Source organism: Labrus mixtus, chromosome 9 (assembly GCF_963584025.1).
Source record: "Labrus mixtus chromosome 9, fLabMix1.1, whole genome shotgun sequence".
Taxonomy (NCBI): domain Eukaryota; kingdom Metazoa; phylum Chordata; class Actinopteri; order Labriformes; family Labridae; genus Labrus; species Labrus mixtus.
The window spans coordinates 22,964,900-22,982,279 of NC_083620.1; the positions used below are offsets into that span (position 1 = coordinate 22,964,900).

General features: G+C 40.0%; 1 protein-coding gene across 1 annotated transcript in view; it reads left to right on the plus strand.

Moving 5' to 3' along the window:
- Nucleotides 1–13,929, plus strand: part of cog6 (component of oligomeric golgi complex 6) — a 25,656-nt gene extending 11,727 nt beyond the window's left edge. The window contains exons 6-19 of the mRNA XM_061046954.1: nucleotides 1,261–1,343; nucleotides 1,556–1,626; nucleotides 2,662–2,755; nucleotides 4,024–4,152; nucleotides 5,688–5,779; nucleotides 6,548–6,612; nucleotides 6,728–6,819; nucleotides 7,714–7,831; nucleotides 8,657–8,788; nucleotides 8,966–9,133; nucleotides 9,627–9,734; nucleotides 10,971–11,024; nucleotides 11,115–11,194; nucleotides 12,961–13,929. Coding sequence (XP_060902937.1) covers nucleotides 1,261–1,343; nucleotides 1,556–1,626; nucleotides 2,662–2,755; nucleotides 4,024–4,152; nucleotides 5,688–5,779; nucleotides 6,548–6,612; nucleotides 6,728–6,819; nucleotides 7,714–7,831; nucleotides 8,657–8,788; nucleotides 8,966–9,133; nucleotides 9,627–9,734; nucleotides 10,971–11,024; nucleotides 11,115–11,194; nucleotides 12,961–13,108 — 1,434 coding nt within the window. The 3' untranslated portion in view covers nucleotides 13,109–13,929. The remainder of the gene's footprint in view (nucleotides 1–1,260; nucleotides 1,344–1,555; nucleotides 1,627–2,661; nucleotides 2,756–4,023; nucleotides 4,153–5,687; nucleotides 5,780–6,547; nucleotides 6,613–6,727; nucleotides 6,820–7,713; nucleotides 7,832–8,656; nucleotides 8,789–8,965; nucleotides 9,134–9,626; nucleotides 9,735–10,970; nucleotides 11,025–11,114; nucleotides 11,195–12,960) is intronic.
- The last annotated feature ends 3,451 nt before the right edge of the window (nucleotides 13,930–17,380 follow it).

Consider the following 17,380-nt stretch of genomic DNA (forward strand, 5'->3'; position numbering starts at 1 on the left):
TCTGAGTCTTTATCCTAAAAATCGACTTTGTTTCAACAACAGTTTTTGTTTTCTCTTAAGAAAATCAACATTACAAACACATGATAGAAATGTTTCTGTCAATAACAAGTTTTCTGTAGTCTACAAAGAAAACAAGGTTTTATCTCATATGACTTTTGACAATGTCAAACACATATCACAGGCACACACACTGATCACTTAGTGGAATGTGTGCGTGTCACTGGCTGCTTGTGCAGAGTGTGATGTATGAGTTAGACAATACAACAAACACAGAGCGCGCGATTAGGGTCTATATCATCTATCTATATCCGACAACAGCGCTCTCTAACAGAGTTTACAGCTACAGACTAAGAGTTAACGTTACTAACATTGAGTTACTGATTGTTGTCACTGGTAACCACCAGCTCATACGAGCATGATGAACGCAGAAACGGTGAGAAGAGAACAGTTGACGTATCGTTTGATTCTAAGTATCCGTACACAATGAAATATGAACACATTACAGCCTGTTTCTGTGTGAAACCCCAACGATAAAAGTACACACTTAAATATAATAGAAATCAAGTATATCCTCTGAAAATAACTCTGTGAGTCATGACTGTCTACAATGGGTGTAACACCCGAGGCCCACTATCTGTGATGTTTTCCGAGTCCTATCTTCAGTTTGTTTACATCGCCGGGACGGCGGCTGACTCCTCCCCTCGCGAATAAAAGTTGTTTAATTGAGGGACTAGAGAAAAGAAGAATAACATACTGTACTCACTGCTTAACTGTGTTTCTAGATCACGCTCATTTCGGGTAAATTAACATGCAGTGTGAAGATACGAGCATAATAAAGATCGCTAGCATTAGCATGCTAACACAACAATGCACCGCAAGTTGTGTTGGTTTCATGCTGGAGCTCAAGGGCGACATCTGCTGGATCCAAAAATCGCATATAAAGCCTTTAAGAACGCTGCACAGTGATTTAGCAGCAGTACATTTATTTTACACCATGGTGATACATTTTCTGATCTGCGGATCACATGCAGTCAGAACTGTGGGGGGTGATCACAATGCATCACAGATGAACTGTGATCGGTTGCACCACAACTCTGAAATATCACGGTCATATCCATCTAAATTGCATGGTCTGTTACTATGCTCATTGGCTACAACAACAAATGTTTACAATAAAAGCTGTACTTACAGAAAGTCACATTCTGTTTCTAAATCCATACTGCTCTTCATATATTCATTTATACATCGTTAATTTCCCAGGATTTCTTCAAAGCTCTGGGTCGAGTGAAGCACATCCACGAGGATGTGAAAATCCTTCTGCGAACCAACCAGCAGACTGCAGGGTAAGACGCTCCTTTGACTCGTTGCTTCACCACAGACAGAATAAACAAAACATCTCTTCTACTCTTAAATTCATGGTATTCATTTTTTTTTACCTGAACGTGTAAAGGACAAGTGGAAAAAAGGCTCACCCAGGTGTGGTATTTCCGTCACTGTGAGGGATCTGACACTATGATGCAGGTTATGGGTATTTAACATGTTGTCTTGGTTCCAGGTTAGAGATCATGGAGCAGATGGCCGTGTTACAGGAGACATCATATGAGCAGCTCTACCGCTGGGCTCAGAGTGAGTACAGTTCACACAGTTAATACCATGAGCACACTGAGGGGAAAAACCTTGACCTTTATTCTGCAAGACTTCCATACTGAACTTGTTGTAATGTTGCCAATTCAGACAATTAACTAAGAACATTTTTTTATAGCAAGAAAACCAATTTAATAAGTCTGTCTTGTTTTGTCAAGAAAAAGATGGTACTGTTGGATTTCTTTTGTTTAGTTTGTCTACAGTCTGCAACAACTCAATATAAAAGTGCTTTTTGAAGTGTGAGTAATGGCCTGCGTTGGCCTCAGTAGGAGACACATGTGACTCATAATCTCTGACTCGGAGTTTAAACCAAAAAATACCAGAAACCAAAATTTCCCTCATCTTAGATCTCTTGATTGTTGTCATAGAAATCAAAATGTCAATAAAAGCTTTGCATCACAGAAACCTTATTGGTGTAATAATACAGTAAAGACAGATAAACCTTCCTCATGACTTCTCCTGTGGATGTAATCTGATGTTGCTTAGATTTGCTTTCATGTCCAAATCAAGTAATCATTTTAGTACTGGTATAATCAAACACATGTGAGTTAATGTGATTATTTGTAAATTCTCTAAATTGAATAGAGATATGTCCATATTTTGAAGGTTCTCTTTAAATGCACTCTTCGGTTGGTGATGTAGGAGAACAACATTGAGGCATACAGTTGTCTTCACATTGATGCAACATCAAATACTTTGACCCACATTGGATCCGATCTGACAGAAGTGGACTGTAATGAACCTGCTTCCCCAAAAGTCTATAAGATCGGTCCCCGTCTGTTCATTATTTCATTTGTCTGATGCAAGCGTTAACTGACTTCTGACTCATGGGGAAATATGATTGAAAAATGTTCTTGGTCTTTTCAGGTGTTTTCTTGCTTTCAGGTGAACCATACATAGAACCACTTGAAAAATAGATCAAGGACAACACAGTAATTTCTGCTTTTAAAATAGGTATATGAGACTGTCCCACTCCTAAAGATACATTAATGTCCTTTTATTCTTCCTTCTTCAAAGATGAATGTCGAGGACTGACTCAAGAGTCCTGTGATATCAGCCCTGTGTTGACTCAAGCCATGGAGGCCCTGCAGGACCGACCTGTCCTTTACAAGTAACATAAAAACTCACACTCTCAAAAACCTGCTTTATGTGCTGTCTCCTCATTTTTCTTCTTCTCAATAACATTGTCCATGTCTATGTGTCTTTTAAAAGCGTTAGGAACAGGTACACCTGTGTAGTACTGGATTTTTAAGTGGTGTCTAAAATGAGGAGATGGAAAAGATTTTCTCTTGTGTATTCACATTTATAGAAACTTTAGTCTTTCGCTAAATATCTTTTCAAAACCATTCTTCTTACTCATCTTTACCAAATAGCTGCAGGTCCTGCACCTCACTGACATTCACCATAGAAGCCTCAACATTCAGAACAAAGTGGCTCTGTGGGCACTCAGAATCCTCGCCCACACTGTTAGGACCTATAGCTAAGGAGATTCTTGTGTCTGTGTTCTCATTGAGTCAAACGTGGAGGTTCTTCATCTGAAAACAACAGAGCGGGCAGCTGTAGGCAAGTGCAGACATACTAAAACCTTACTGTGAAAGTGTTGTCATCACAAAGAACTCCATCTGTAAATACTGACTGGTACTGCTAAAAAAGTACAACTTACAAGTGAATATTATTTATATTTCAAGCCTTGAGAGAAAAAAAATGTTGATTAAAAAAAGGTTTAGTGCTCTGAAAATATCCCGTGTTTGTATGAGTAATTCTGCTAATGCCCAGCTGAGAGAGCACTGACTAAGAGAGGAAATAAAGAAGAACTAGCAAACTGATTGGATTCATTTTTAAACACTAGATGTCTTTATTTATAAAAAGTAATATTCACTTAAGGATAGGAAAAAAATTTTTGCACACACAGTACAACAGGTTGCATAAGACTACACAGGTTTCCTGAAGCTCACTGGGAATTGAACTTTGTCCAAAACAACATCATGCGAAGGGAAGTTTCACACGTTACCCCAGGATGTGTTTTCATGACTTCCTTCTCTCTGTCTGCATTCTCCGTGATGCACCTGTCTCAGTGCCCACAAAGAAAGAGCTTCAAGGTCGAGCTGTGGATGTTGAGGCTGAGAGAGCCGAGACCAGCGTTCCTGGAATGTTAATTCAGAATTATCTTGTGTTTAGTCTGTCACAGAGGCCACCACCGCCAAGTAATCAAAACAACCCCGGAGTCTTTCCTTTAGGAAAAGCAGCCTTCATTGTTGATGTGTGTCAGTGTCTGACCTCCGACAAACACTCTGCATGAAAAACACAGAGGCTGCCATCTTTTCACATGAGGTTGGGGAGTTGAAGTTTGCCTTTTTTCTCTCTCCTCTGTTTGGTCAGGTACACGCTGGATGAGTTCGGCACTACACGCAGATGTGCGGTGGTACGAGGCTTCATTGACGCCCTCGCTCGCGGGGGGCCCGGAGGCACGCCTCGCCCCATAGAGATGCATTCACATGACCCTATGAGGTGAATCACCAGTTCCATTTGTGGTCTTAACTTTACTAACTTTTAACCATTAGAACTAAAAGAGAACCACAAAGAAATGTCTAAATGATGTTTAACTCTGAATGGATGACATCGATGTAGAGATCAATGAAATAACTCAAGCATTCTTTTTTATGTCTGAGTTGAGTGTAGCCTAGCTTAATAAAAATGTGCGCACTTATCCCCTAAAACTGTATATCGATATATATTGGCAAACAAGATAAAGGGTAAGACAATATAGTTTATATCGCTATAATTTATGTTGCATTAAAATATCATTATACCTCTCTTCCGTAAAACTACCAATTCACCTTTTTTAGTTTATTTGAATGACATTTATCATGTCCATGTAGACATTGTGCAGCCGACTGTTAATGAAACACATTTGGTGTTTGGCGCCATGTGGATTTGTCTTTGAACTTACTCTGATTTTATTAATTAGTTCCAGAAAAAAATATCCACATCGCTACATCGCCCAGCCCTAATGGATAGGTTCAAAGTTTCGGCTTAAATGAGCCAATTACCTTTTTGATAGTAACAACAACCAGAGCGGATGAATTCCAGTTGTTTGTTTTATAACTAAGGTGTAGTAATGTGCATGAACTTGAAAAAATATCCCATGATTAAAAAAAATGATTAAACTCAGAATTTCCCTACCAAAACTCTTTTTCACCGAGCTTCAGACTAAACACAGTGTGGCATTAATGGTTAGAGAACGTTTTTTTCTATTACTTACTGTGACTGTAAATGTCATTATTCCCTAAAACTAAATCTATTTTTTATGTATTTTTTAATTTAACGTGGACATACAGTAACATCGGTGCTGTAACATTTAAGCATGCACAACTCCCAGATGCATTGCTCGTAGTGTTTATAGTGAAATACTAACTTGCACCCCTGGTCCACGAGAGGCTTTTAGGAGTAACAGATATAAAAAAAAAAAAAGAGATTAGATTTACTTCCAATATCTTTTCTTAAATGGGTTCTTAGATCTTAAATGCAATTGAAGGGGATGTTAAATGTCTATTTTGTTAAGTATTGTCTGAGTGTGTCTGTGTTTCCTGCTGTAGAACATCCTCTCCCCTCTTTCTGCCCAGGAGCTAAATGGGAGATTTTTCTCAGAATACCACACATGTGGTGGAACACAAAATCACCTCCACTTTATAGGCAGCATCAGTGCTTCTGAGAACATCAAGTTCTTTTTCACCTCCATATGCCCTCTCATTCATTCCCAGGCTCACAAACACACACACACACACACACACACACACACACACACACACACACACACACACACACACACACACACACACACACACACACACACACACACACACAGGGATGGAGGTTAACCTAACTGTTTTCCACCGTTATGTAACACAAAACCCGTTTGTGTGCGAGGTGAGTGAAACATGATGACCCATGCCTGGATGTAGCTGTGGTCACTGTGATTAGCCCTGGGTTTGCCCTCTCTCTGACATTCTGATTAACGCGGCACGTTTGGTTGTTTTTTTCAGGTATGTTGGGGACATGCTGGCCTGGCTTCACCAAGCCACCGCCTCTGAGAAGGAGCATCTCGAAGCTCTGCTCAAACAGGTCACTGTGCAAGGTATGATGATTCCTTCTTGGAAGTTACAGTCACCAGATGTCAAACCTCATAGGAAACGTTTTCTTTGTAACATCTTGTTATTTGATGCTCGTCTGTTGAATATACTTGATGTAGCAGGTTGTTCAGTGAGGTTCGAGTTTTTAAGTGTGTGATCATATCCAGCCATCCTGTCCTGTCTTCTCTTGAACTTGTTTGTTTTTTCATATTATTTAAGATTTAAAATAAAGCTATTAGAAGTCAATGAAGATAAAAGTCTACTTTTGGTTTTTAGTCAAATTTTTAATGCTAAATTGTAACAGACAAGCCATCGAGTGACAACATTCATATTCTTTCACCCTTTTGGGATGTTCTCACTTCTAACAATTATGTGAGAATTAATGCAATTAATGCGAAGAAAGATATCGGCCAATATTTTGGTGTCGGATTTTTCTCTTCTTAATATTAATGTCTGTCTCGGCCCCAAAAAATCCCATATCGAACGGGCTCTACAACATACAAATAAATGCAAAATTATGGAAAAACAACTCAACACTCAACTAAGATCAGTAAGCTCACAAGATAAAATCCAAAATCACAAACAACTCTTTCACACAAAGTGTGGATATTTATTTCCCCTAATTGAAATGATAGGATTACTAATAGCTGCCCTAACAAAGTGGACTGAAGAAATGATTGCACAGGAGTTTACATGAATATATGAAACCCTTAGACTAATACATGCATAAATTAAGCCCTTTTATTTCTATACATTTCTTCCTCTCTGGTTAGGTGTGGAGGAGAACATGCAGGATGTGGTCGGGCACATCACTGAGGGAGTCTGCAGGCCGCTGAAAGTGAGCAACAGTATTACTTTAAGAACCTTTAGAGCAAACACTGACTGACTTTGTTGTATGGAAACATTGTTCTGTCATATCCAGCTCATGTGCTCACCCTGTACGTGTCTCACAGGTTCGGATAGAACAGGTCATAGTGGCCGAGCCAGGAGCCGTGCTGCTGTACAAACTCTCAAACCTGCTCAAATTCTACCACCACACCATCAGGTACTTGTTTTATTCAAGATTTATTTTGGGGCTTTTTATGCCTTTATATATTGTAGAGATAGGACAGTGGATAGAGTTGGAAATCAGGGAGAGAAAGAGAGTGGGGAATGACATGTGGGAAAGGAGCCACAGGTCGGATTTGAACCCGGGCCGCCCGCTTCCACGTTGTCCAGAGGGATTTTTTAAATAATGGGTGACGGGTTAGATGTGTCAGAGGTGGAGGAGCTGGACTGCTGGTCATGTAGCTGCTGCTTCTCCTTCCTCTGCCGCCTCTGTGTGTGGGGCAGGTACTTTAACTCAACAAAGAGTCATCATAGCTATCAGTCCCAATGACACAAAGGATGATGATTCCAGCATTAAAACATTTAAAGGCAACCCTTTTGTATTATCCCTTGTGTCATTTGTTTAACGTAACAGGCTTTGATAGATTTTTGCACATTGCAAATTGACTGTTTTTCAGTTTTTTTTATCCTTAGGTAAATATTTGTCTGCTTTCCTCTGTTGCATTGAAAACTGGCAGTGTAGATTTGGACTAAAAACAGCTCTTGTTTATAAAAAATTACAATTTTTAATGTAAAACATTGAGTTGTTCTGATGCCTAGTATCTAGTACTAGTATCATCCGTCTATACCCTGATCCAAAACCAGCACTTATGATGAATGATAAATGATCATGTAAAAATAACAAACAACAACATAGTCAAATCTAGAATAATGTCTGTAATATGTTTTTTCCACCTTAAAAAATGTAAATTGTTATTGCAATTGCATTAGCCAATGATAAGTATTGGTGCCTGAATCAGTATAACATAAATAGTGGTATAAGAACATCTCTGGTATACCATCATCGGTTGCTATCTTAGCTGACTTACTCGTCTCTTGGATCTTTGTTCAGTTCTATCATTGGGACCAGTGTGGCCTCGCTGCTTATCACTATGGAGGAGATGCACGTCCTCAGCAAAAAGATGTTCTTCAACAGCCTGAGCCTCCATGCAAGCAGGCTGATGGATAAGGTACCCTTTGATATCTAATTCAGTCATCTCTATGATATGATGTACACTTGTGAGAAAATGATTGATGCGAAATCATTATAATCACCTCAGAAGAAGAAAAATAAATCTTGTTTTTCTTTTAAGAAGAGACAGTTCTCAATGTTCTTTCATAAAATGGCCTAATTGACAGTGCAGAAGTTCAGTATTTTGGAAAACACATAGTATATAGCTCTTTGTCTAAACCCTCCAAGACAACAAGGCTATTTCTGACTCACTTGTGCTTGTAAACAGTTTGGGCCTGCCGGCCGCAGCGTTGAAAAGGCGCTAGCTGCCAAAAAGCAGCAGTCTTGTAAACGTTTAGTCAAATTGGCATCCAAATATACCTCAGCACGAGCAGAAGCTCTTTCACATGACTCGCTGGCTGTGAACTGATCAATATCAGTTACAAGAATTATACCTGTTGCTCAGAGTTAATCACATTGGAGGTCCTCAGGGTTTTGGTGTCAATTCCAGCTAATACCAGGAACACAGCCTTCTCATAATTTGCTCTATTAGTTGCACAAAGGTGGCCGGCCTGACTTCTGTGTTGCCTATCCAGAGGCCAATGAAATCACACTCTCTTCATTATAACAGCTCTGCTGACTTTGATCAAGTTGAGGCTCAGACAAGCAGCAGGGCGCAGTTGTATCATGCTGCTCATTAGGATGTTTAATTCTTTGATAATGTTATGAGGACAGCTTGTCACAGTGGTAAAAGTCCACACAAAACTCACCCCTGCTAGAATAACTTTTTTTTGGTGCCATTTACTTAAACTTTTGTTCCTCTGGTCCTGTCATGTTTGTGCAGGTGGAGCTGCCACCTGCAGACCTTGGACCCACAGCCTCCCTCACTCAGACCCTCTCCCTCCTCAGGGAGGTGCTGGCCTCACACGATTCATCTGTAGTTCCTCTGGATGCCCGCCAGGCTGACTTTGCTCAGGTAAACTAGCACTGGCACAGTATGATCAGGATAGTGGAATAGAATATAGTAAAATCACTTCATAGGTTATATTTATGAGGTTTGAAGGTATTAAAAACTGTTAATAAAACCTATAAAAATTCAGGTGTATGTGATATTTCATATTCTCTTGTGGCCCTGTTGTCCTTTGTCTCTCAGGTGCTCTCTTGCATCTTAGATCCCCTCCTTCAGCTGTGCACCGTGTCAGCCAGCAACCTTGGCACTGCTGACATGGCAACCTACATGGTCAACTCGCTGTACGTCATGAAGACCACGCTGGCTCTCTTTGAGTTCACGGACAAAAGGCTTGAGATGCTCGAGTTCCAGGTCTTTTGAATCAGATGATTTGAATTTTTAGAATGATCTCTTTCCTTTAAAAACATTTAGTCAAGGACGTGAATCTAATTACACACCATACCTTAGAGGTGTGCACATTAGACAAACTAAATCATGAAATACTCATGTTATTCATCATGAGTGCTCAGCTTACAGTCATCACATTGTCACTATATTGTTCATTAAAAAAGGTAATTATTTTTCTTCCTCCCTTTAAAAGCCATAGAGCACAAATCTTTTAAAAAAAAAAAAAGATTTGATTTACTGTGTCACAGAAGGGTTTGCGTCATGTATTGTTGTTCATGCTCAAATGCATTATCTATCTCTCTATTTTTAGCCCTTCTTTTATAACTGAGCACCATAAGAGCTCCTGTGGAAGTTTCATTATCAATAGCATAGTCATTGTCCATTAACCACAAGTACCGCTGCTTCACAGTGCAAGGCTTGGACTGGATTTTAAGCCTGTCTCTCCAACATTATCTAGATCGAGGCTCATCTTGACACCCTGATCAACGAGCAGGCATCCTACGTGCTGACCAGAGCCGGGTTGAGTTATATCTACAGCTGTGTGCAGCAGCACAGTGCTGAACAGGTGAAGCACTTCATTCCACATGGACACACACTCACTCGTGAAGTTATAGATCTGTGGGTTTTCGCTCACATCTCTCCTCTTGGTTTTCCTAATGGTCCCCTTTTAAAGCATATAGGCCCTACCTGTATTGATTAGTGCTATCACTATGGTTACCATATGACAAATGTAGTTATTAGTGCATAATAGCATTTGTCAGATTTTCAGATGAGGAAGGGGCAGAGAGAAGGACAGATCTTATTATGTTCTATTATAATATATTAGCTTCTCCTGAAGTGTCCTGTGCAGATGAGAGAGCTGATACTCAGTATTCTTCCTTCTACGTTGTAACTCACTAGACTGAGACCCATGGTTGTGGTTTAGCATGTGAGTCCTGAATCCTCGGGTCATGTGAGGACACGCCACACCCTCCTTCTTCTTCTTCTGCGGCTGCAGCTTGACACCAAACTCAATCAAAAACTGTCACTTCTTTGCAGATTTCATCTCAACTCTAGTGTCCTTTGTCTGGTTCCTTTTGTGTAAAATGATTTAGTTTGGCTGTCTTCACTCGGGGACATGCCATATTCTAACCACATGAAACCCAAACAACCACCAAAATAACTTTGAGGATCTGTGAGGATCTGTGTGTCTGTAAAACGCCTCACAAATAAGTCAAAAACAAGGAAACTGTGATTAAAACAGTGGTTAGTAGATAGCAGCTGAGTTTGTACGCTCATATTTTGTCAATGCACCCGTATCTCCATAAAACCCCTTGAGGTGCCGCGCTCTAGCTGTGACCCTTGATCTACCTCGTAAATGTTGCTTTTAATGTTGGCCATTTAGCCATTTAAGCCTGACTTAATGTTGCCTCTGTGGATAATCAGTGTCAGCTAATTGCCCGAAAGGTACCTGCTGTTGTGTTCAGAGTCAGTCATGTGTTTACCTAGTGTAGTTTTTGTCTTGTTAACATGATAGGGTATGGGAGTTTAGGTAGGGTATGTCTACTGTTTACAAATCATGATGTCTCAATGTAATATATTCAAATAAATCATTTCAGTTTTGTAAATCAGGGCAACAGTACATAGTAACAGTACTTTCATACAAAAGGAGATTCATTTAGATTGTATTATGAAACGGATCATGTTGTACACAAACTTTCCTGAGCTTTGGTTCGGTTCTAAGATTGAACTGTTGTTGCTGTTTGAACGCTCATTACACATTGAACTGGATTTAGGGCTGATGTTCATTTTTGTGTTTCAGGGTCCTCTGTCCCTCCTCCCCAGCATGGACAGCTCCTCTGTCAAAGCAGCAATGGTGAGTTAAACTGTGTGTATGACTGCAGAACATTATCACTACGTTACTATGGCTACACACCTGCTCTTTACTCTCTTTTGTAAACAACAGGTCCAGTTTGACCGGTACCTGTCATCGCCTGACACTTTCGTGATGCCGCAGCTCAACTTTCTGCTCAGTGCAGCCATCAAGTGAGTTCCTGTTTTTATTGATGACAGTAATCCTGTTCAGGCAAAGAATTACGTGGATGCAATATTCAGGCGTCAAGTGAAATGTTTACAACGTTGCATGCTGTTTTTAGCGGGTAAGGTGCATATTCAGTGTGTTAAAAATAGAACAGGGCAGTGAGCTAATTATTTTTCAACATTCATTAGTTTCCCAGATGAAATGCGATCATTACTGTATGCCAAACAAAACACTTAAAAATGTGCACTGTAAATACACAGCCTGTTTGGATGCTAAATTGCTAAAGCCAGCGACACATTAAGAGAGCAGCTCGCTAGACTGCTATTTGTCTTACTGATCAGAAAATTCACAAGCTTTTAGCTCTATGCAGCTGCTCCATTGGAGGACTTTTTCTATGAGTCACGTTTACTGGGAAGTGCAGCAGGCTTGAGGAGCACTCTGTGCCTCAGGTTAATGTTCTCTATTAATGGACACGGGAGGACTGATGGGCAGGACGCCATTAATTAGCTTCTGGTCCATTTCTCACTCACACTCGTTCCCTGAAATCATTCCTCCTCTCTGTCTTTCTCTCCCCTGTTTTCTCTCAAGTCTGCTTCTCTGCTCACCTAAATACACAAAAACATCCACCAGCTCTCAGAAAACACTCCTGGAGCCTCCAAATAACAGAAATGTACTTTTAGACTCTCTTTATTTCACATTTTGTGTTAGTGCACTTTCTCTCGAGTTAGATTTTGTACACCTCACTGAGGCTCTTTGCTCTCTGTGGGCCAATTAAGAAGATATATCATATGTGCTCTCATTGGGCCCCTTAATTTCCTTCTCACTCCTCGTCAAAATAATCAAGTGATGTGGATGTCACAGCCAATGAGGATCTTTTGATATTGCCAGTCAATCATGGGGCTGACACACAGAGACAGACAACCATTCACATAATTGTGCCCCATAATTGATTGTTATTGACTAATTGTTGTGGCCCTGACATTACCTCTTAGATCATTTTGGATTTCTAGGGGGCATTGTTAATGAGCACGGACCAAAATCCTTCAGAGAATACAACAAATCAGAGCAACCAAAATGTGTGACAAAGGCCAAATATTAAATTTAGAAATATCCTTGTGGAGGTTTATCAAAACAATCCTTCTTGTCAACAAAAGATTTAAGTGACCTTTTGTTTGGTTAGTGATGTAATATTTGGTTAAAGAGACATTGGCAGCCATGTTATTGTGCCATTGTGATTGGCCATGAAAGAGGGACCAGACACATCTGGCAGAGGAAATTACATTATTAAAGCAAAGAAAAAGAAATCAGTATGAAGTACCTGAATTTGATATGAAACAGAGACGCTACAAGAAATCCAGAAAATAAAAAAGAATACTCTACTGTTACTTCACCCTTTAAAAGATGGTTGCAGATCTTTTCAGAAGGACACAATCATTCTCTTTTCTTTGTTGTATTGGCTTTTGAAGAAATAGCTGAACCCTGATGCTTGTTCATTAATGCTCCAGTATGTATCAATAGATGGCAGTGTGCACCACATACTGCCACTCAATGTTTGGACACAGTGGGGGCACGCAATGGTCACTGAACATAAAAAGTAATTGGGACAAATTCTTACTCATGGCTGACTTATTCCAGCTCTTTATCAGTGACTAATTACAGCCGAGCTGTGAAGACTAAATTAGATTAGAACTATTAGAACTGAAAGACCGACTCCATGCTGGTTCAGGTTTCGTGATTATACAAATCTGAAGACTTTGATCTGTTCTTGCAGGGAGCAGATTTTCCGTCAGTCGACAGAGCTGGTGTGCAGAGCCTATAGTGAGGTCTACGCCGCGCTGACCAGCCCAGCAAACAACTACAAAGACCCTGAGAACCTGGTACCCAGATCACCTCAGCAGGTTCAGACCCTGCTGTCCTGAGACTTTCTTGTCCCACCTGGTTGATGTAAAACATTTGAGGTGAGCCACAGTGAAGGGCAGCTTGCAGGCTATTTAAAGAGCTGTGTACAGCATAATAACACTAATGTATATAAAACTTGTCCTGAAGGTGGGGTTCTTTGTGGGCTCTGTGGGTTGCTGACCTCAGAGAGAGACACTCCTGTGTGGAAGCAGCCAAGAACATGTTCTATATAAATATATATGATCCACTTACTTTCACTGCTACAGGAATGTTTTTCTCTCTGTAAAACATATATGTCTAATTTCTGTCTGTTTTCACATCATGTACTCTGTTTGGAGTCCATAACTGTACAAAACAATGTCTTTTTATTGGAAATATTGAAGGACACATAAAACAAAAGGATTCACAGAATCGAGGAGACTTGTGTTGTTTTTACATTCTTAAAAGTGGGCTGGAAAAGGTCCGCATCAAGGCCAAGAGAGACCTCAGGAGCTTCAACACAAACCGTGTGTTTATTCCAATCTCAACTGTTTTCAGTCGTAGGGAGAAAATGGAAAGTTTGTTGAACCATCTTCTTTTGCTTTTAAAAAAAAAATGACTACCCTGCTGAAGTTTAAAAAAAAAAAAACTATTATGATTCTGGATTTAGTCATTTACCAACAATCCTACCTTTTAGATGAGTCACTTACAGCGTGGAGAATAATTTCACCTTCAGAACAATTTAAACCTCCATCAACGTTTTTTTTTCATGTGCCTCTCGTCTTCAAAGTGATGTTTTAGTTTATGAAAAGTTTCAATGATAATGCTGTGGCTACTTGAATAAAAGCATTGGTTATTGTGATTCTCCATTAAATGAAAGGTATACGTACAGTGTAAATATGACATCTTAAGATTTTATTAATCTAAATCTTAAAAGTGAAACTTTAATAAATTGCTCTGAGCATCCAAACCCTACAAAGATGTTCGGCAAAGAATCCCATTGCTACGTTATCTTTTTAAATAAATTCAGTACAGTTGGTTTCCGATTTTGTCAAGCTCTCTTAAAATCAAGCTCCATAAAATTGGAGAATTGTGACATTGTTGGCTTGTGATATCATATCATTGAAGTCCTGGCACCCACAGGCCCATAGAGTCCGCAGTAAGGCGCCTGTGAAGCCGTTAAGATAAGTGAGTATTGATCGGCTCGGTTGTTATGGTCTCTGGCCTGAGAGGCAGCTTTTCATTTCTGCTATCTGACATCAAGGTTCATGGCAGTGGGCCTGATCTTGGCAGCACTGCCAGCACTGAGTCCCAGGATTTCCCCAGCTCACCGGATGTTACTCAGATATCATTGGCTGGGACATTGAGTACTGGGAATAAATGGAATACCACAAATCCAGCATCTGGACGCTCTCTCAAGTCCTTTAAATAGACCAGCTCTGTCGTCCAATTCTGCTTGGCTCGGTCGGATACAAGCTGGATTCTGGAGTGTTTTTACTCAGCACTCTTTGGCAGAAAGCAAAAGCAGGATTATTAAATAACAATATATTGTTCATATGAAACAACACACACTGCAGACCGTGGTTTTCTCTGCTGCACATCATTTCAGCGTGCGAGAGCTTTTTCCTCCTGCTCGCTGTATTAATGAGTTAGCAAATGTAAGAGGTGATGGAGTCACCACTTAGAGGCAGGTAGATGTGGACAGGGTGGCAAACATTCAGCTCATCTTCCGCTCCATATGACAACAGTCACCAAGCTTGTGCCTGCTGAAGCATGACACCAGCAGGAATCTAGGTTAAAGGATAGTACCAGCAATATTGAGTTTCTCTCTAGTGAGCGCTGAATAACATCAATCCAGAGCTGACAAAATGAGACTTCAGAAAACGGTGAAAGAAAAGTGACAAAAAAATAAACGCACAGCCACTGATAAAAATCCCACATCCGACTACAGGCTTACTGACCTGTAAGATGTTGCTCCAAGTTGATGCTTAGACATGTCATGTGTAGGGGCGCCGGTGGCCTGGTGGTTAATGCGAGCACCCCATATACAGAGGCAATGGTCCTTTTAGCGGGCTGACCGGGTTCGAATCACACCTCTGGCCCACTCTCTCACTCCCTGATTTCTGACTCTGTCCACTGTCTTATCTCTAAATAAAGGGAAAAAAGTCCCAAAATAAACCTTTAAAAAAAAGAAGTTGTGTTTTGCTTGAAAATTAGTCACCAGCTCCGCGGAGTAGAATTTGGTGACTTGTTGAACGTGATGAAAGAAGGGTTTGTGTCGAAACATTGTGACGCTGTTCAGATGGTTTGAGTTTCAGACAAGATTTGATGACGTCTTATAGAGGAAAAGTCTTATAGTTTAATGAGGAAAATATCAGAACTAATGGTGAAGAGACTATCTTAAATGTACTGTACATCTTGAACGCTTCATTTATCATTTGACATAGTGATATGTTTCACTATTAGTAATAGAATGGCCATTAACCAATGACATATATAACTGTCTCATGTGCATACAGCTAGAAGAGTGCTTAGATAGAGAATGAAAGCTGCCAACATATTGCCAATATAGTTTGTCTAAAGACCCCACTTTAACTGTCTGATATTATCTCTTCCAAACATTTCATTTTTAATAACAAGATACTGTACATATCATTTAAATGGACGGTTCACTCTGACCCCCACTCACCGCCCTGTTCTGATGGAGTATGACCTTGCATTCTGAAGTAACATTGATTATAATGAATGTAATATTACAGTTGTTTGAGAAAATAGGTCAATTAAGTCAAAATTGCCACAGTAGGACTAAAAGGATAAACCGCAGGCTATGGAGGAATTGGAACAAACTGAGCTTAGAAAAGAAAGCTTTTTAAACCTTTAAAAACCTGCTGGTTTGTGCAGTGACCTTATGATTCAGGTAAAATGCATTCTTCTTCCTTTCAGCTGTACTCTTCAAAAACAGATAATGTTCTTTCCGGTAGGATGTTTTTTTTATTATTATTTTTAAATCAGTCTAAAGCTGGACTTTGTGCCACTAAAATACAGAGAAAGGACACTGTAAAGTGAACGGTGTTAATGTTCACAGACTGCTACTCCTGGAGATTACTGACTATTGCATAATTTCCTGTCACCTTGTTAAACACTGGACACAAACATTGCTTATTCCCAGAAAATCTATTTGTTATTTGTCAATACATAGAGAAGATTATGTTTCTAGATGTAATCACGTCAGCTGTATTCTTGGTTTGAATGGAGACAGTCGCCTCCTGACCCGAGACATTTCTAATAATGGCATTTACAATAAAGACATTACTTATGTAACATGCTCTCCATGCATTGTGTACAAGGCATGGCCATCTGTCTTATAATGAGTAGAGTATCCCCTGCTTCATATCAATGCTACTCATAATTATTTCTGCACATTGCTTTCATTATTAGAAGAGGTTACTTTATGTCAAACCTCTCTCTCTCTCTCTCGCTCTCTCTCTCTCGCGCTCTCGCTCTCTCTCTCTCTCTCTCTCGCTCTTTGGCTATTATGTAATTTGTCTATTAGCAAAGAAAGGGGGGCACTGTTAAGTACTGACCTGAAACACAAGTGCACAGTAATTAATTTATTTTCTGAATCTGTGCCGTTCCCATCGCCCTCCTCAGCGTTTCATTCTGTGCACTCACCACAATCACAGGCCTTCAGAAAAAGAAAAAAAAAAAAAACTGCCTTACAGTCAGCATTTGCAGCCCGTGATTTTGACACATTAGACACAGTTATTAATGCAAGTCCATCTGGCCCTGCTTTTGACAGGCATACTCCCTGGCTGACCAGATGCATGTCCAGGTGGCCTGATAAACAAAGCATATCAGAGAGGCTAACAGCACAGTGTTTGGATAGTTGTGGGATGAGAGGAGAGCACAGAGTTGACTGGTTCTCTCCAGCCAAAGATTAGCCAATGATGGAGCTACCTTGCCCTTGCGCTGTTAGAGAAGGCTGGACCTCCTGATGGTGCCCTAGAATCCTTGTACAGTATCGCGTGTGGCTCTGATACTTCATTGTGTAAGCCTTTCCTCCCAGCAGAAACATGTTTGCTTGTGCTAGTATGAACACTTTGTCCGGATTCCTGAGCCAAACACAAACATGTCAGGGATTTCCGAATTGCTTCACGACTGACCAAATGTGTTGGATTGTCGTCACCCGTGCTCATGATATTATTATTATTATAACAGCTATTAATAAGATGAAGAATAGTCTAGACTTAGTTTTACTGAAAGATATATATTTAATGAAGCTGTAAATTATGTATTCTTAATTCATTATAATA